The sequence below is a fragment of the Mustela lutreola genome, chromosome 6 (genome assembly GCF_030435805.1).
Source record: "Mustela lutreola isolate mMusLut2 chromosome 6, mMusLut2.pri, whole genome shotgun sequence".
Lineage (NCBI taxonomy): Eukaryota > Metazoa > Chordata > Mammalia > Carnivora > Mustelidae > Mustela > Mustela lutreola.
Genome location: NC_081295.1, coordinates 1261135 through 1278365, shown reverse-complemented (window position 1 = coordinate 1278365; position 17231 = coordinate 1261135). Strand labels below are relative to the sequence as shown.

The following is a 17231-nucleotide window of genomic DNA, read 5'->3' as shown; positions in this document are numbered from 1 at the left end:
ACGCAGAGAGGGGAGCAAGGTCAGTGCTCCTCACTCCGGTGGCAGGACTCGAGGGACGGAGCTCGGGCTGCCGGCAGGCTGCGTGTCTCCTGCTTGGTCCGCAGTCGGGACCCCCAACCTGCCCCTGACACGGCCGCACCCGGGAAGCCATGAGAAGGGCAGAGTCTGGGGCTGCACCTGTCCTCACCCCCACACGGCCCAGCTCGGGCATCCCGTGGCATCACAGGCTGCAGGGGTCCTCTGTCGCCGGACGTTCGTTAACTGTTCAATGACTCGGAAGCCCATCGGCACTCTGGGCACGGGCATGGGCTGTAGCGGGAGGTTCACGAGCACGTCGGACATTGGGGATTTATTTGTTATGACAGTGAAGGGGGGATGTGCCCAGGTTTGCAGCTGAAAATGGTTCGGTGGTCGTCCTGTTCCCAAGCCCTGAGTCCTTCTTAAATGACGCATAACGCTGTAGAGCGAAGTACTGGAAGGAAAAAGAAATGAGCCAGTCGTCCGAAAGAAGCCGTCTCTGTAAGGATGGAGCGCCCCTTAACTACATCTGCCAGGACAGCGGGGAGCAGGGAGCCGGTGCCTGGACGTCCGTCCCCAGAGCGCGCTTGTCCTGTCACCGAGCCTGGAGCGGGCTGCTCCCTGCTTTCCTCCAGCCCGGGACCGGGAGGATGCCGGGCGGTCAGACGGGGGACAGGGGAGGCCCCGTCCCACACCCTGGGTCACCCCGTCCTGGCCCGGTCTCTGCCTGGTTGTGGAGCCACAGAAGGACACGTCCCTCTTCACCCAGAGGGCGTTGGGTTTGATGGCGCTGGCTGGGTCACAGGGACTCTCTCTAACCATGGCTTGTGGCCCGTGAGCTCCCGCCCGCGGCTGCCGTGTCCTTACCTCCGGGTGTGCAGCGGTCGCGGCAGACCTCAGGCCCTTTCTGATTCACAGCTACGTTTATGGCGATGAGTGTGGCTTAGCTCCTAGAGGAAGGTGATGTTATCCCCAGAAATACTTCAGAAACAGCCTTAGAAATGCCAGCCAGCGAGGGCGGTCCGTCCGTGGAGGGCGTCGCAGCGAGTTGTCAGATTCAGGACCAGGAAGCGATGCTTATGCCCACGGCGGGACCGTCCCCTGGCGGGAAGACAGCGGAAGTCTGTGCTCCTTCCTCCGGCCACCAAGAGCCCCCGTGTGTGCTCGCCCACACCTGGTTTTATGCGCTCCTTGAGGCGACTCAAGCCGGCACGTGGCACCGAATAGGGTTAGCAGAGAATGACTGAGTGCACGGGGACAGGCTGCTGCCCTCCAGCAATGTAGGAAGGTTTGGGAAGCAAACACTTGTCTTTAAGATAGATATTCATAACTCACTTACCAACGGCTCCAAATTCCCAGCGCCCGTCGCAGACTCAGATGACCTAACCACGAGGGAATTAAAGTCAAAGACCAAGAATTTCTGTGACGGGGCAGGCTGGGACCCGCAGAGCCCCCACAGCCGCGCCCTCTAATGTCCAGCGCTGACTCCTGGCGTGTGTTATCGTCACCCGTCGGCGCCCAGTCGCAAGCCTGTGGACCTCTCTGTTTAGAATAGTGAAAAGATGTTGAAAGTAAGGAAATATGAAAATAAATATATAAAATGTGTAAACATAGAAAAGGTGGGAAAACGGGAGTCATGACATAAGAATTGAGAATTTGTTTTTATCTTAAGGTTGGAAAGTTTCCTGCTTTTCCTGCAGGCTCGTACGTGCCAGTGGGCCTTCCCGGTAATCTCCAGTGTGGGCTCGGGACACCGAGTCGGCGTGGGCCTCGCAAAAGGCTCACTGAGGACGTGTTCCTTGGGGGCGGGGACCCCACCCTCTGACTCCCTCACCTCGGCCCCTCACGGGTGCGCTCAGACCTGAGCTTGGACCGTCACTGCCTTCTGTGGCCGCAGGGTGGGGGCCTGCGTCCCCCCCCACCCCGGGTGGGCTTCAAGGGCGAACCCACGCCCCTGCTTGCCGAGGACGATCTCTGCGCACTTGCTGCGCTGGGGCTGGGACCCCCCAGAGGGTTGTGGTCTCCCTGATTCCCCTCGAGCTGGTCCCCGGAGGCCCCCATGGCCCCATGCCGGGGTCCGTCTCGGGAAGCCCATCCCTGGGCCGCAGGGTCAGAGATCTTAAGTCAGTCTGTGTCCTCCTACAGATCCCCAGCTTCTTCCCGGGGCTCCCGGCAGCCCACAAGTCTTAGGGGATCTGCTCTCGTCCTACTGCGCTCTGGGCCATGGCTCCTGCAGAGACCTGGGGGGCCGGCTGTGCGTGGGGACAGGCAGGGTTTGTCGTTAGCGCCGAGCCGGAATGTCAGGGCGTCTCTGCTCTTACGTCTTCTCCGTGTCTCGGGTGGTCTCACGTCAGCTGCACTGAGGCTCGGCCGCTCTAGACAGTTCCCGCTTCTCTATGCCGGACTCTGTGTTTTCAACAGCAAGAATCAAAGCAGCTTTATTTCTCGCTTTTATAAGCATCCCCTGCATGCTCTCCCGGCTCGCACCACGCAAACCTACAGCCAAGCGGCCGAAGCTTTACAGATGCTGGAAGGCAGATCGGCTGGGGTCCTACCCCCACACCCACCACCCCACGAGGCCATTTGCCCTGAAACAGAGGACCCAGTCTGTCGGCCTGGCCCCCTTCCCGTTTCTGTGGCCGGGAGCCCATGTGGTCACCTGTTAGGCAGTGACAAGCCCGTGGGTTGGTGTTGGCTGACACGGGTCCAAAAATACCGTATATGGTTGTCTCCACATACTGCTTTCCCCTGATGGACGTCTGAGGACACCGCCGTCCCCTGCCCCTCGGCGGCCATCCCAGAGCGTCAGGTAACGGGAAGGAAGGTGACTCTGGCTTTGACTCAGAGAGCGGTTTTACATGTGATCGTGGAGAAGTCCCAAAGGTGCACTGATGTCAATTTGAAGGAAAAAAGATACCGTAATTTCTAGACAAAAAGCTTCTGTTTTTAAAAATAAGGACATTTTATAGAAAGTGAGGAACACATTTATCTTGAAAAACCACCGGTCAGATGATTGTAAGGGAACACAGTCTCCACCAGGCTCCGGAGAGCCCGCGGTGTGCAGGGTGAGCTGCTCAAGCCTGTCCGCAGCCTGGGTATGTGGCCACGGTGGAGACCAGGGTCGGTGACCATGGACGCTCAAATGTCTGCACTGCAGCTCCAGACCAGGATTAGGACTCAAGTGCTTTTCCCGGATGTCTAATCGGTCACCAAGGGTGTTCCTTGGATTCTGCAGATTAATGGGATCACAGCATCTTGAGGCTAAGCTGCTGGTTTGGTTTTGCCATGGGTTTTAACTAAACTGACATAATAATTTCGCCTGCAGCTTTGGAGGCAGCGTGGTTTCTTCTGTCCCTGCACAGGTGTCTCTGGGCCCTGTGAGCGTCTGCCCGAGACAGCAGCCGGACACTCGCCGTCCCCAAGCTCCTGGGGGCCACCCACGCGTGGTGCCTCCGGTCCGAGGCTTCCGAGGGCCAGTCCGCACTGGGCTGGAGAGCACCGTGTGTGGACGGCAGACCTGCATGAACAGTGCTGCGTTCCCGCCGAGCCTGAGGCCTGTGTTTTAACAACATAAGCTGTGGGGGGCCGTGGAGCCGCCCTGGGGCAGCTGCGCAGGGAGAGGAGGAGACGAGTCGTGGCTGAGGGTCCTGACTGTTGTGAGGCGTCTGTCCTGTCGGCGCGTGGCCCCACGAGGCCCCAGGGCTCCAGGACACACGCAGATCTGCAGGCCCCCGAGAGGGCCTGTCTGCAGCCGGAGCAGCGGCCCGGGAGCGCAGAGACGGGGGATGAGGGAGAGGCGCGTGGCTGGGGGCGGCCCCTTCTGCCCCAGGCCCGTCACTGCTTCCATGCGGTTTTGAGGCTGCGCCCGCGCCTCCGTGATGTTTCCTTTCCTGTATTTCTGTCACTTCCATGTGGTAAAAACTCCCTCAAAGGGTTCTGAACTTTTTCCTTCTGATTTCTTCTAGCTTTACCTTTTCATTTGCCGTTTTGTCTCAGAAATAGCTTTGAGCTACAGGCCCTGTGCGGCAGGGACAAGCAGCACATTGTCACACAGGACTGGGCGGCAGGGGCTGAGGCCCGGCCCCGCCCCCGCTGCCTCCCCCCCCACCCCGCTGGCCAACACTGCAGCTCCCGGAAACCCTGACCCTGCGGGGACTGTGGGACTATGCCCCCCAAGCCCCACCTTCCTCCCTGATTCGACCGCGGCCCCCACACCCTGCGTCCCTGGCACGGTCCTGTGAGCAGCAGGTGCAGGAGGGGGGGCTCCTGGAGTCCAGGGTAGATCACGACCCCGCGGTCCACCCAGGTCAGGCCAGGACTCAGGATGCGCGCTCCGTCTCCTGTGGCTGCTACCGTGGGCCCAGCTCCTCGGCTGGGGTCTCAGCAAGCATCTGTGCAGCTGGCACCGTGGCGTGGTCAGAACCCCGACGAGCAGACCCCTGTGCACCACAGCCCTGCACCGGAGCCGCCGGGCCGGGAGGGGCATGTGCCTCGAGGAAGGCCTCGCGGGGGAGGCGGCTCTGTCTTCCAGACAAACTCCTAGTTGTGGTTTATTTTCTTTATGTAAAAGGAAGTTCAGTGTCTTTGCATCTAAGAAGGAGGAGTGTCTTTCCGGGACCACAGCTCCTCTGAGCGGCAGAACACCGGCCTCGCCTGCGGGACATCGGAGTGAGGCAGGCTGTTTCGTGGAGCCGTAAGAAGGATCTTCAGCAGGACTCAGCTAATAGTTCTTGGTTTAGAAGCAAATTCAGCTTTTTTGTCAACTTCTTGTGCATCGAAGGATTCTAACGTTTCCACACGCCCTGAGTCCCGTTTCCGGCCGGTCAAGGACACGCAGTCACCCTGAGCAAAGGTCACGAGGTCATTTCCGGTTAGAGACGGCGTGCTGCTTCGCTCTGTTTGCGGGATGTGGTTAAATCAGCAGCAAGCACAGAGCTGGGTGTGTCCCCGCCGAGGTCATGCCCCCCACGCAGGCGCTCACGCCGGCTCTCTTAGAGCTGCTCCCGTGAGCGACATTCAACAGCCGGGGGTTTCCCAGACCCCCAGGGTCTTCCTCAGCCCCCGCCCAGCCCTCCACGGCTGTCTCGAGGCTAACAGGCTGTGGGGTCCTGGGGACCAGGCCCTGCGGGCACCCGGGACAGGGATGGGGGCGGTCTGTCGTGCACCCCCCCGCCCATGCTCCTGGGCAGGGAGCCCGTCTGCCTGTCCTCTCCTTCCTAGAAGCCGCCAGTCCTGCTGGTCACAGAGTCGCTGCCCCAGCCCTCCAAGGAGGCCGGCGTCCTCTCCCAGCCGGAGTGCGGGCGGCGCAGGGGGTGCCCGGGTCCGGGTCAGGTGTGACTCGCCCGCAGCCTCCCAGGGGAAGAGCTACGTAGACCATGTTTTTTCTTGAAAAGTCGCGTCCTCCCAAGGGTGAGCGTTTCCCCCGGAGTAGAAGCTGCCTCTCCAGCTGTCACCCTGCTGTCCCTCCCTGGAGCGCTCACAGCTGTCCCTGGCTTGTGTACTTGATGAAGGGGGAACCAACCTAAATAGATTCCCGCCACCGGCCGCCGGCAAGTGCTTGCACAGTCACGCCAGAAAGTCAAGCGCCAGCAGGACACAGACAAAAGCAGAGTGTAGGTGACCACAGAGCTGGCCGGTGTCCGAGTGGCCATCCCCCGGAGCACAGCACCACCGTCCCGCGCAGGCCCTGTACTCCCGCGGCCCGAGAAGACAGCCTTGCTGCCCTCCCTCCTCCTCCTCCTGAAGCGGGGGAGGGGGGCACTGCCCCAGCGGGGGCCCATGTGGGGCCTGTGTGTGGGGGAGGGGCTGCCGGCACAGGGGGTCTGGCAGGTGAGGGGTGTTGGGGGGTGAGCCGCGTAAACAGGTGTTCTGAGTCGGGGCAGGTGCCTGGGCCCCGACCTCCCGCAGGGTGACCTCAGGACGCCTTTGATGCTGCCAAGCACGGGGACCTCGGCTGTGACCCGGACTGGTCACAGCGGACCCCTGGGGCGTCCCCGGGACGGGGGTGAACGCCCGCGAATGTCTTCGCCTCACGCAGGGGTGTGATGAGCGTTAGAGCCTGTCATTTACGATAATCACGATCCAGAACAGGGGCCTGGGGGCTCTGCAGGTCGAGCATCTGACCCCTGGTTCTGGCTCAAGTCATGATCTCCCAGGCGGTGGGATCACGGTCCGTCGGGCTCTGCTCTCGGCGGGGGTCTGCTGGAGGGCTCCGTCCCCCTCGCTCAGCCCCGCTGCCCCTCACATGCCTACGCTCACTCACGCGCTCTCTCAAATAAATACATAAATCTTTTAAAAATTCGCACTCCAGGTCAACACGCGTGTGGCAGTGTGCACAGTGACCTTCCACCTTCGCTCGATGGGCTGCGCCCGCACAGTTCCCAAATCTTCCCTGGTTTCTTTTATTGTTGTTGCAGAGAAAGACTTTTACTCTGTGGGTTTTGTGAAATATGGGGGAAAAACATGTCTGTACTTTCTCTTTAGGTTGTCCTGGTGCCAAAAAGAATGAGTTCCTGACGAGCATTTTGGACGCGCTGTCCACCGACATGGTCCACGCGGTCTCCGACCCCTCCTCCTCCGGCAGGTAGGGCACGCTCGGCAGTGGAGCGGGAGCTGCGAGGAAGCCCCAGGTGCCGGAAAGCCGGATGCCGGTGTGGCCGTTAGGCACCGAGGCTGGTCAGCTTCTCCGGACCCGGCAGGGCTCTGGGAAGCGAGTCCTCTCCCAACACGTCCCCCCGCTCCGTGGGTCTGGAGGTGGTTGGTCCGGCAGCTTTCCCTGGAATGCAGTTACACCGCCAAGGGCTGTGTCACCATGGGAAGAGCTGGAACCTGGGGTTCCCAGCGGTCCCCTCAGGCGGTGGCAGGCAGGACAGGAACAGAAGGCAGGGACCCTCACTCTGCTGGCGTCAAGCCTTGGAGCTGCATTTTCCAGTTATCGAGTAGATTTTAATACTTGGAATTGAAGTGTCTGATTTCAAGTTTTCAACATGCTACGTATTTATGGTAGAAAAACCCATATAACGTACAACTTACCATCCTGGGATTCACAGGCGTGGCTCAGAGGGTGACTCCTGAAACTTGGGCCGGTTCTCTCTGAAAGCGCCCAGGTGTTCTGCAGGTGTGGGTCTGGGGTTTTGAGTCGAGCTCCTATAAGGTCCCCGAAGTCTTCTGTCCTGCAGCTCCCTGCACTGGACCCCCTGAGGATTAGTGAGCCCATCCCTCTCTTCTAAAAGGCTTTTTCTGAGGAAGAATCTTCCTATTTCCTTCGCACACTGGCCTTCCTCCCCACTCCTGCCTGCAGAGCCTGGACCGTCCTGGCTCTTCTGATGATCTGAAGTGTCCTGGTCTCCTCAGCCCAAGGCTCTCTCTGCCTCTCTTCTTAAGAGTAAGACTCAAGAAGAGGGAAAAGGCCATGCTAACAGAAAATGTCACAATCAAGCAGTAAATTAAGCTTAATAAAGCAAAAAATAAAATAAAATAAAATAAAATAAAGAAATAAAAAGGCCTACCTCTCCAGCTGACACACTCTGGGAAAGCTTGCTCTAATCTGAGGAGCTGGGCTTGAGGACAGTCAGTGAGAAGCTCCTCCGAAGGCTGGAGGTACTCGGTGGCCTTCGAATGCCTGATACCTGCGCGGTTTTCACAGTCGGGGGAACACGAGCTCCTCGGGGCGGGGAGAGCCTAGACACAGATGCCAGCGGAGAGAGGGCCCGCAGGTGTCCACACGCGTTCTTCTCCATCGTCCGCTGGGTGAGGAGACACGTTTTAACATCTGGGACATTTTCCAAGATTGGACTCAAAGCAGAGCTTCTAGAAGAGATTTTAGTTATTTATATCTTAAAATACCAAACTTTTTTTCAATCCAAGGGAAAGAGTCTAGATGTATTTTTATTTGCTTCTTCCAGCCACTCTGTAGGATCGGACAGAATGCCAGTGACTCCCACTTAAAGGAGTCAGGAACCTCGGGGTCCGAGGGTTTGCGGGGGGCCGCGGCGAGGCCGGCTGACCCTCCCACTCTGAGGAGCATGGAACCCAGGGCAGGGAGGCTTCGGGCCTTAGAGACTCAGTCAACACCAAGTGTGTAATAAGCACACGGAGTTCATTGTGCCATTTATAATTTTGAAACCAACTTAAAATGTTCTTGCTAAATTCCTTTCTTTAAATTATTTTTAAAAATTGCTCCGTGGATGGCGAACCCACACAGGGTTAGGCGCCAGCACCGTAGCAGTGACGTGCGGGGCCGCCTTCTGGGAGCGTCGGAGCACGCCCTGTGCCTCCGGCGACGGTCAAGGGCAGGTGTCTGACGACCTCGCGTGCTCTTCCAGGCTTTCCGAGCCCGACCCCAGCCACACGCTGGAGGAGCGAGTGGTCCACTGGTACTTCAAGCTACTGGACAAAAACTCCAGCGGGGACATCGGCAAGAAGGAGATGAAGCCCTTCAAGAGGTTCCTTCGGAAAAAGTCAAAACCCAAAAAATGTGTGAAGAAGTTTGTCGAGTATTGCGACGTGAACAATGACAAATCCATCTCCGTGCAGGAGCTGATGGGCTGTCTGGGGGTGACGAAAGCAGAAGGTAAAGCAAACCCAGAGAGACCCCCAGAGAGACCCCAGTAAACCCAGAGAGACCCCCAGAGAGACCCTTCCTCATTGTTCTTCACCCTGCGGAGTGTCGGGTCCAGACGCCCGCTCCACCAGCTTCCTAGACAGTGTCGCTTGTCCCTTAGGTCGGGGGGTGCCGCTTCCCTGTAGGTCATTGTCCGTAGACGGAATCGTAGACCATCGGGAACCTGGCCCATGTGGCGGGTCCCCTTCTCTCTGACTTGTCCCCGTGTCCCTAGTTTCTGTCATGATGGTCACCCAGCTTCATCCACCGTGGTGGTTCCCAGCTGGATCTGTGACATGTACCTTGCCCAAGTCTCTAGAAGTTCATCTTAGACGATTCAGGCTTTATTGGGAAGAGTCGTGTGCAGGATCTCAGAGACCACTCGCACTCAATGGCGCCCTGGAAGTCGGCCAGCGGGGCTCCCCCTGCGGGGTGCGGGTGGAGAATGGAGGCTGGGCTCACGGGTCTCCCAGGTCCCAGAAAGCAGCCAGGCATACTGTGGGAGGTGACGATCCCTGCACGTGTGGCCCTGGGACCAGGGAGGCAGGGCCAGGCTCAGGCTGAGGAGCTCATTGGAGGTCTCTGAGGGACTGATGTCTGAGCACAGATGTCTCAGGATGTTGGGAGGGAGACCAGGTGGGTGTCGTGGCCAGTACTGGGGACACTGTCCTGCCTCGGGCCCCTCGGGCACCTAAGAAGCCAGCCGTTTCACTCCTCTTGGCTGGAGAAAGCTGTGGTCCACCAGACCCTGGTCGTATGATGTCCCAGAGAACAACCTGCTGTGCGTGAACCCCTACTGCCCTAAGGGTGGGGGGCTCACTGTCTGGTCCCTGCTCTGGGGTGAGGAGAGTCGGGGCTCGTGGCCCGGTGAGGAGCCCCACCGGGGGCTGTGCATGGGCTCTGGATGGACGGCTTTGCTCCGGAGTGAGTGTTTCTCTGTGTAGGGACTGGTTTGCCCTGATAGGGGCCATTCCCCGGGGTCAGCAAGGCCCCAGCTGGGGAAGCATGGGAAGTACAAGCATGACTGCCGCAGCTCCTGGATCGAACCGGCCCCGGGACCGGATTCACCGGGATCATCCCGGTCCCTTCCTGACAACCTGATTTCCTCCGTGCCCGGCCGGGCGCCGGCATGACTAGGGGACGCCCAGCTCCTGACCGTGATGGTGGCATTCGGCTCCGTCCGCGCGGCCCCGCTGAGGCGCAGAGCAGAGGCTGGGGTGGGGTCACCGCGTGGGTTCGGATCCCACAGGGAAGAGCATGTGGCTGCGGGGCAGCTGGGCCGACGGGGGAGGCCGCTGCCCATTCCCCAGGGTGACGCTGCCTCCCTGCTCAGGGGTCCCCGCAGGCAGTAGGCGGGGAACACTGGAGCCATGTCCTTCCTGATGGGGAAGCCCCTCGCTGGGGAAGTGTGGCGTCGCACAGAGGGGGGGGCACCCACTTGCAGGGAGGCAGCTGCTCCGGGCGGTGGGGCTGGTCTGCTGCTGGCCATGTCCTGAGAGTGGTCCCAGGGGTCTCTGTGCACCGGGCAGGCATGGGGGAGGGAGAGAGTGTGTCTCCTGCGCCCGGGGAAGACGGCAGGGAGTGATGGAGCTCAGTGGGTCTCCCCTGACGCTGTCCTCTTCACTAGAAACATCCGTGGCTTGCGCTCCTCAGGCCAACAAATGTACTGAGTTTTACAGTCGTATTAGGAACCAAGGAGATGGTTGATGAACCCCCTCCTTCCCCCGAAAAGCCAGCTAAAATTTGGTGAAAGTGGCAATTTGGTCAAAAATAAGCATTGGGGATTTGAATTCGTAACAAGTTGATTTTGCAACTCTTACTTTCCTGGAGGAACTTCTCTGTTTTCCTACTGTTATTTTCATTTTCAATTTTGATTCGTTCCTTCGTCCTGCCCTGTGTACTTTGAAATTGCTTTTGAAAAGCCAGAAAAACCTCAAGATTCAGGAGAGGGTTAGTCCGGGCGCTCCCAGTGTGCAAACGGTTACCAGTGTCTTTGTTTTCTTCATCTTTACTCACTACTTAGCAATGCATGTTTTACTCTAAAAAAATCAGAAACTAAATAAAAAACAGATACCATGTGACTTTTTTCTTAGACACAATCAGACCCGAGTCTGTCTTCCTCTGAACTGTCTCTGTTCCCTACACACATCCATGCTTGTGTTAAAATATTTCACTACAAGACAAAGGGTCATCACCCATGAACTTCCTAATCACACTTAATTTACAAGATGATACAAGATTTTGCATCTAAAATATTACAACTAAGATACATTATTGAAAAACTGGATCTGAATGTTTGCTATTACAAAAAAAATAAAAGCAGAAAAAAAATAATTGAAATTATTGAGAAATGATAAAACCAAGAGAGGGAGTATTTAAAAAAAAAAATCATTGAACATTACATCATTCCCGCATGAATCTCCAAAATGACCATTACACAGAAACTCAGCAATTAAGAAATACTCATTTTTGACCAAATTATCTCTTTCAACTGGACTGTCATGCTAGCTGCGTCCCTTCCGGGCATGCTGGGGACGGACGGTTGCTGCCCAGGGGCGCGGGGTCCGCGGGAGCCGTCGGTGTCCCTTGTCACCAGTAGCGCACACACTCCCGACCGTCTCTGAGCGCCAGTCCACAAAGGGGGCTGCAAAACGCTTCCTCCTTCCCTCTGGTAGTTTTGTAATCTTACTGACGTGGCCTTGCTCCGCGTGGCCCTGCGGTGATGGGGGTGGCACCCTCTGTGGGCAGGGAGGGCAGGAGGAGCCCGAGGAGATGAAGGAAGAATGTGGGGGGGAGGGTCATCCTAGCAGCCAGGGAGCAAGGCAGGTGCCGAGGAGCTGGACCCGGGGGCGCCCACAGGATGTGGGTCTGAGCCTCCCGTCTTCCCTCCGCCACAGGCCACGTGGTGAGGCCACGGGTCAAACACCACGCCTCTCCCGCCTCCCCCTCCCCCTTCCATTTCCCTCAAGGATTTGGAAAAATTATGTTGAGCCAGACATGTTAGTTTCTCATGAATTAAATAAAAAAGCCCCAGAGATGTCAGAGAACCCGCGTGGCCCCTGCCCAGGGCCTCCTGTCCCGAGGGGGAGCTCAGCGCGGTAAGACTGGCCTCTGGTGAGGTGACGGTCCTTTGCAAGTTTTGGAAAAATGAAACGTTCTTCTACAGTTGGACGAGAGCATTGGTGTCGTTGGAGAAGCGTGGACACGGCGCCTTCCGTGGCTGCCGCTGGCGGTCGTGCTGCCCCGCACGTGTATGTTCTCCTGCCCGGGAGGTCGGCAGCGGACGGCGTTTCCCTGAAGGGATGCTGGTCCTTTCCTCAGAAACTGGTTGAAACGCTCATCAGCGGAAGCCTGGCTGGTAACCGTGTTTTCTTCTGTTTCCCCGCAGCCCCTAGAGCCAACGCGGAAGGCGCCGCCAACAGACAGGTGAGTATCCCAGCGGCGCTCGGCACGGGGAGTTTGCCGGCCTAACTGTGGCGAGCCCGGCTCGGGAGCCCGCCGATGCGGAGGGCAAACTGCCTCTCAGCGAAGAGCCATCCGGCAGGCACGTCAGACCCACGTCCGCGAGGGCCAGAAAGAGCCTTGCAAAATTCCACCAGAATCAGCAACTTGAAGATTTCGTGGGTTTTTTTTTTTTTTTTTTTTTTTTACTGTTAGAAATTTTACTTATTTTGTTGTTTTTACAAAAAAGTTCAAGTCCTTTTGTTTTGTGGAAACATTTTAAAAAAAGAAAAACAATTATTCAGGGATTTAGATTTACCATTTATTTTTTATAATTTGTTATGGAGATTCCGTGGAGACCCTCTGCTCTCTGGCCATCCAGGGGAACCTTCCCTCCTGGGCATCTTGATGACACAAACCTGCTCCAGAAGGCAATTCCTGCACCCGCCCCGTGTGCTCGCAGACCAGGTTCTGGGTTCGGACCCCCGGAGCCCTGTGTGGGCAGTTATGGTAGCTGATGGGGCTCCCAGGCCGCGGCGTCCGGAGTCGGGAGTGTTGTCCGGAGGATAAACAGGAGGGCCCGCGCTTCTCCCTCCCTCGAAGCCAAGACCCTCCCACCTCAGGACCACTTGCCAGTTTGTAGTTGATCTGGTCCTTCCCGCTGCTTGACGTCGGGGCAGCAGGTGCCAGGGCGCCCGGTGTCTGTTGCAGGTGTGAGTGGAGACCTCCGCACGCACCTTGGGTGTAATTTAAAACCATTTCATTAGGAAAGTCGTGTGATAGGGTTTTCTTTGCTTAGCAAGTGTTTACAGTTTGAACTTCTTAAAACCTACCACAGATCACTTACACGTTAGGACAGGGCGGGTCGGAAAGCGCTACCCCGGCTGAGGCGCCCGCAGGTCCTTGTCATTCGCGGTGGTGACAACTGCCACATGGGCTCTCGAGCCTCCTTCTTCGGCTGTCTCCCAGAAGACGGAGTGGGAGCACCTTCTCCAGCTCTCGTTGCAGTGCCCGGTGGACGGACGGACTTCCCAGCCGCTACTGTGAACTGTCCCCCCGGACCAGGTCCCGTGCGGAAGCCGGCCGTGGCTTGCATGGGATAAAACAGTGGAAGGCCGTGGATATTTCTTTCTTCCCTTTTTTTTAATGCCCACCTCGTGGCCCTTTAGTCCACCGTGAGTGTTGACGTAGTGTTCGAGGGCTCACCTGATGCGTCTGACACGCGGTGCCCGTCACGTCACGGGCCCTCCTTTGTACGTGGATGTTTCTTTGAGGAGAAAACATAGTACCAAGCACCGAAATAGTCACTGTATGAATAACCAGACGAGAAACGTTGAAGCAGGGGGAGCCAGGAGGCCCCCGGAGCTGGTATGATTCGGAGAGCGAGCTGTCTTTCTCGAGATCTCTCCTTCCCGGCAGGACTCAGACGGGACCAGGGCAGGGCTCCACGCCAACCTGGACATGGGCTGTGGGCTAGACGTCAGCCCGTCTCCTCCAACAGTTCTTTTTTTTTTTCTTTAAATTTTTAAGATTTTATTTATTTATTTGACCCAGAGAGAGAGGAGAGAGAGTGTGAACTGGAGGGAGAGCCGCCCCCACCCCCACACCGGCCGGGGCCCCCGCGGGACCCCCTCGCAGGACCCTGGGATCACGGCCTGAGCTGAAGGCCGACGAGTGACCCACGGAGCCCCCCCCCCCCCGGCGGCCCCTCCCACACTCATCCGGAAGTGGGGCGCGGCGGCCGGCAGACCTTCACCCACGACAATCAGAGCAGACGTCCCTTCAGCTCGGTCCGGAGGGTCCGCCCCTTCTCTTCCGACTCCTCCTAGCGTCTCTCCCCGGGGAGCGGAGCCGGCCCAGAGGCCTCCTGAGTGTTCAGTTATACGAAACAATGAAGCAGAAGCAAGGGTCGGTTTCTATCAGTAGGTACTGGTACACTTGGAAAAGTAGATGTGGGAGATTGTAGATCGCTTTTCCTCGCCATTCCAAATCACTGTTAATCGGCAGTCAGGGCGCGGAGCTCCCGTACTCCGCAGCAGACCTCTGAGGTGCGCGTCTTCTGAGAGGAGGACTCGTAAATGGAACGGTCGAAAAGAAAAATTAAGAATCAATGACGCCTTTACAAACTTGAAGCATAAATTAGATTATTACGATTATTTTGTTTCCTTTTTTTTTTTTTCTTAATTTTATTTATTCATTTGAGAGAGAGAGTGTGAGAGGGAGAGGTCAGAGGGAGAAGCAGACTCCCCGCCAAGCAGGGATCCCGATGCGGGACTGGAACCCAGGACTCCGGGATGATGACCCGAGCCGACGGCAGTTGCTTAACCTACTGAGCCACCCAGGCGTCCCTATTAAGATTGTTTTGTATAACAAATCCAAAGGGACAGGAGACTGCACAGAACATTTCATGTACTGAATCTATTGAAAATATTTAAAGTAAATGCTAATTTTCTCCGCCGGTGTGTTTTCGCTGATGTCCCTGATCACTGAGAGAGGGGGAAGTGTGGGAGGTTCATGTTTGTTCACGTTTGTGTTTCTATTAATCCTGATGCCCCAAATGACTGAACCGGCGCTCTTTCTTTTTGCATCTTTTAAAAAATATTGCTTTTGCTCTGTTGACAACAGGTCGGATTATGTCGCCCCTAGAAGGCAAGCCTCGCTCTTCACAGACACGGCATGGGACCGTCCTAACGATGTCTCTGTTTCTGTCTGTCTTTCAGCCGAGGAAGCAAGGGTAGCGGCTCACCAGCCAAGGCCGTCCGGGACCTGTGGGAGACTCCCTCACCAAAAGGCAATTAAAAAACAAAACAAAAACAAAAACACATAGTATTTGCACTTTGTACTTTAACTGTAAATTCACTTTGTAGAAATGAGATATTTAAACAGACTGCTTTAATCTGTGAAACGGAAGAGCTGGCTTCAGAAAACTAATCACGTACAATGTATGTGTCCTCTCTTGACCTTGGAAATCTGTACTTGGCGGAGATGTGTTTGGAATGGCTTTCAGCTTGATTTCTTTATCCTACACATGTCGACATGGTAGAAGTCTTGGCCTCAGGCACCACGGTCCCAAACCCGTGCCTTTCTCCCCGCCGGGGCTACCCTCCCAGCGACCCCGCGGTCGCTTCCTTTGAGACCCGCAGTGCCGCAGGAAGCTTCCTTAGAAGTGTGCGACGCGCTGCTGTCCCCACGCTGCGGCCAACACGGCCATGGCCTTGTTTGTTTCTTGGGATTTTGTGTTTGTTTTCTCTTGCTGTCCGGAGATCCTATTCCCCCACGAGTCCCGCAACCACTAAGCCATCTTTTCTGGGAGGAAAGGCTTTTTCCCACCTATCTTGATGAGCTGCTTTTCCTTTCCAAGCTTCTGTTGGAGCTTTGCCTTGGGCTCGGGTTAATCACGCCCTAAAGTACTCGAGAATAACACCCCCCACCCCGCGCTGTCCAGACCAGACGCTGTGTAAACAGGCCCGCGGTCAGAGGACTGGACTGAGTCCTTGCCTGGCCGCCCTGGGCTCATCTGTCCCGCTGCCTCTCCTACACGGGACCATGACCCGTCCTACCCTGCTCCACTCTGGGGCCTCCTGCAGGGTCAGATGATCACCTGAACAAAGTCAGAGTATCTTCTGCAGGGAGGGCTCCTCCTGCAAAAGCTGGGGGCCGGACGCTGGTCTTGGCCGCCGAGGACGAGCGCCTGCGGGTCCCGGGCTCCCTTCTCTCCCGGTGGCCTCGGGAATTCCGCGAGCGCCACTTGTGAGAGCAGGGTCAGGAGCCGAAGGTCCACACCGTGACGGCGGGACTGGCCTGCAGGCACCACCAGCCGCCCCCAGCAAGCGGCCCCGGCGCGACAGAGCCATTGGGAGGACGGTCCGAGGCTGTGCGGGCCAAATTGTGATGCTATTTTAGCTCCAACTTTTGGTCGGAAAAATAACCTCCGTGGCCCCAAATTCCACAACACGCGTCATATAAAATGATCTCGGCACGAAGCTATTTTCTGAGGCTCCTTACTTATTTAAGCGGTAAAAAAGTAAAACCCGAAACTTTGGAGTCACAAAACCAGCTTAAGTGTGTGTCATCGTTGTTCAAGGAACAGTTACGACCCCAAATTTATTGGATAATCCTTTACATTTCTGAACTTTGAATTTAATCAGTTTTCTTAGATTCAAATAAAATATGCTATGAAAACTCCGTGTACTGTTTTTTCCCAGCGAAACACAGCCCGTCATTGCTTACTCTTCTGTGACAAGGACCACCGACCACAGCTGGGGCTGGGGCGGCCGAGTCCTGGCTCTGACCTCCGGGGTGTGACAGGGACAAGCTGCTCAGACTTTCTGTGCTTTCGTCTCCTGCTCCCTGACACAGGGAGGGTGGTGGCCCGTGCCTCCGGGGGAGACGCTGTGAGCGGGTTTGTGCGGTGCTAAGGGCCCAGCACAGAGGGTACAGGTCGGGCACTGTCGTAGGAGGCGGTCGCTCATTCACCGAGTACGGACTCAGAGCGGCCGAACGCACCTCTCGCTGCCAGATGTGACGGCGAGGACGGGAGAAACAGAGAAGCTTCTTGCTCAGAGCTGAGGCCACTCACTCAGCCGCATAGTCCACAGCCTGAAGGCCGTGCACTGTTCCTTTCTCTGCAGGCCCAGTGCCCCCTCCCAGGCGAGGCTCTCCCGTTTCTATTTCCTTCAGAATTCCCTCCTCCCTCCTGGAAAGTCTGTCCTCTCTCTCTGCTCAGAGAAGGGTGATCTTGTTCAAATTCAACCTCAGCAAGTCCGTTGTGCAGGAAACCCACACTGGGAACGGAGCTACGGGAACACAGCCCTCAGGAGATGCCGTGGGTGGGGTGGGGCTGGACGGGGCTGTGGAGCAGCAGGGGGAGCATACGGGGCTCTGCGAGCTGAAAGAGCTCCGATGACGGCAGGTGCGCAGGACAGTCGAGGGGGCCTGGAGGGCGGTGAGCGGAGGAGCGTGGGCTGCAGCGCGGGGTTCTCACGGCAGAGCACGAGGTTCACATCTAGAGCAGAAATCTCTTTCCTTTATGTACTGAGTGTGGCTGCTTTTAGTGATCGATGCCTCCCTCCCCAATTCTGCTCATGTTTAAAAATGGTCTCCTGCATCCTTGTCAAAAACTTCCAAGTTAGAGATTTTTCAGAAGTGCCCTGACCAACTCACAGACCGT

At 56.9% G+C, this 17231-nt stretch overlaps 1 protein-coding gene across 3 annotated transcripts in view; it reads left to right on the top strand.

Annotated features, from left to right (window-relative positions):
• SMOC2 (SPARC related modular calcium binding 2) overlaps positions 1-16243 on the top strand; it is a 141546-nt gene extending 125303 nt beyond the window's left edge. For all 3 annotated transcript variants that reach the window (XM_059176495.1, XM_059176494.1, XM_059176493.1), the window contains 4 exons: positions 6502-6601; positions 8343-8590; positions 12009-12046; positions 14782-16243. In XM_059176495.1, the coding sequence (XP_059032478.1) occupies positions 6502-6601; positions 8343-8590; positions 12009-12046; positions 14782-14799 (404 nt within the window). In that variant the 3' untranslated portion in view covers positions 14800-16243. The remainder of the gene's footprint in view (positions 1-6501; positions 6602-8342; positions 8591-12008; positions 12047-14781) is intronic.
• The last annotated feature ends 988 nt before the right edge of the window (positions 16244-17231 follow it).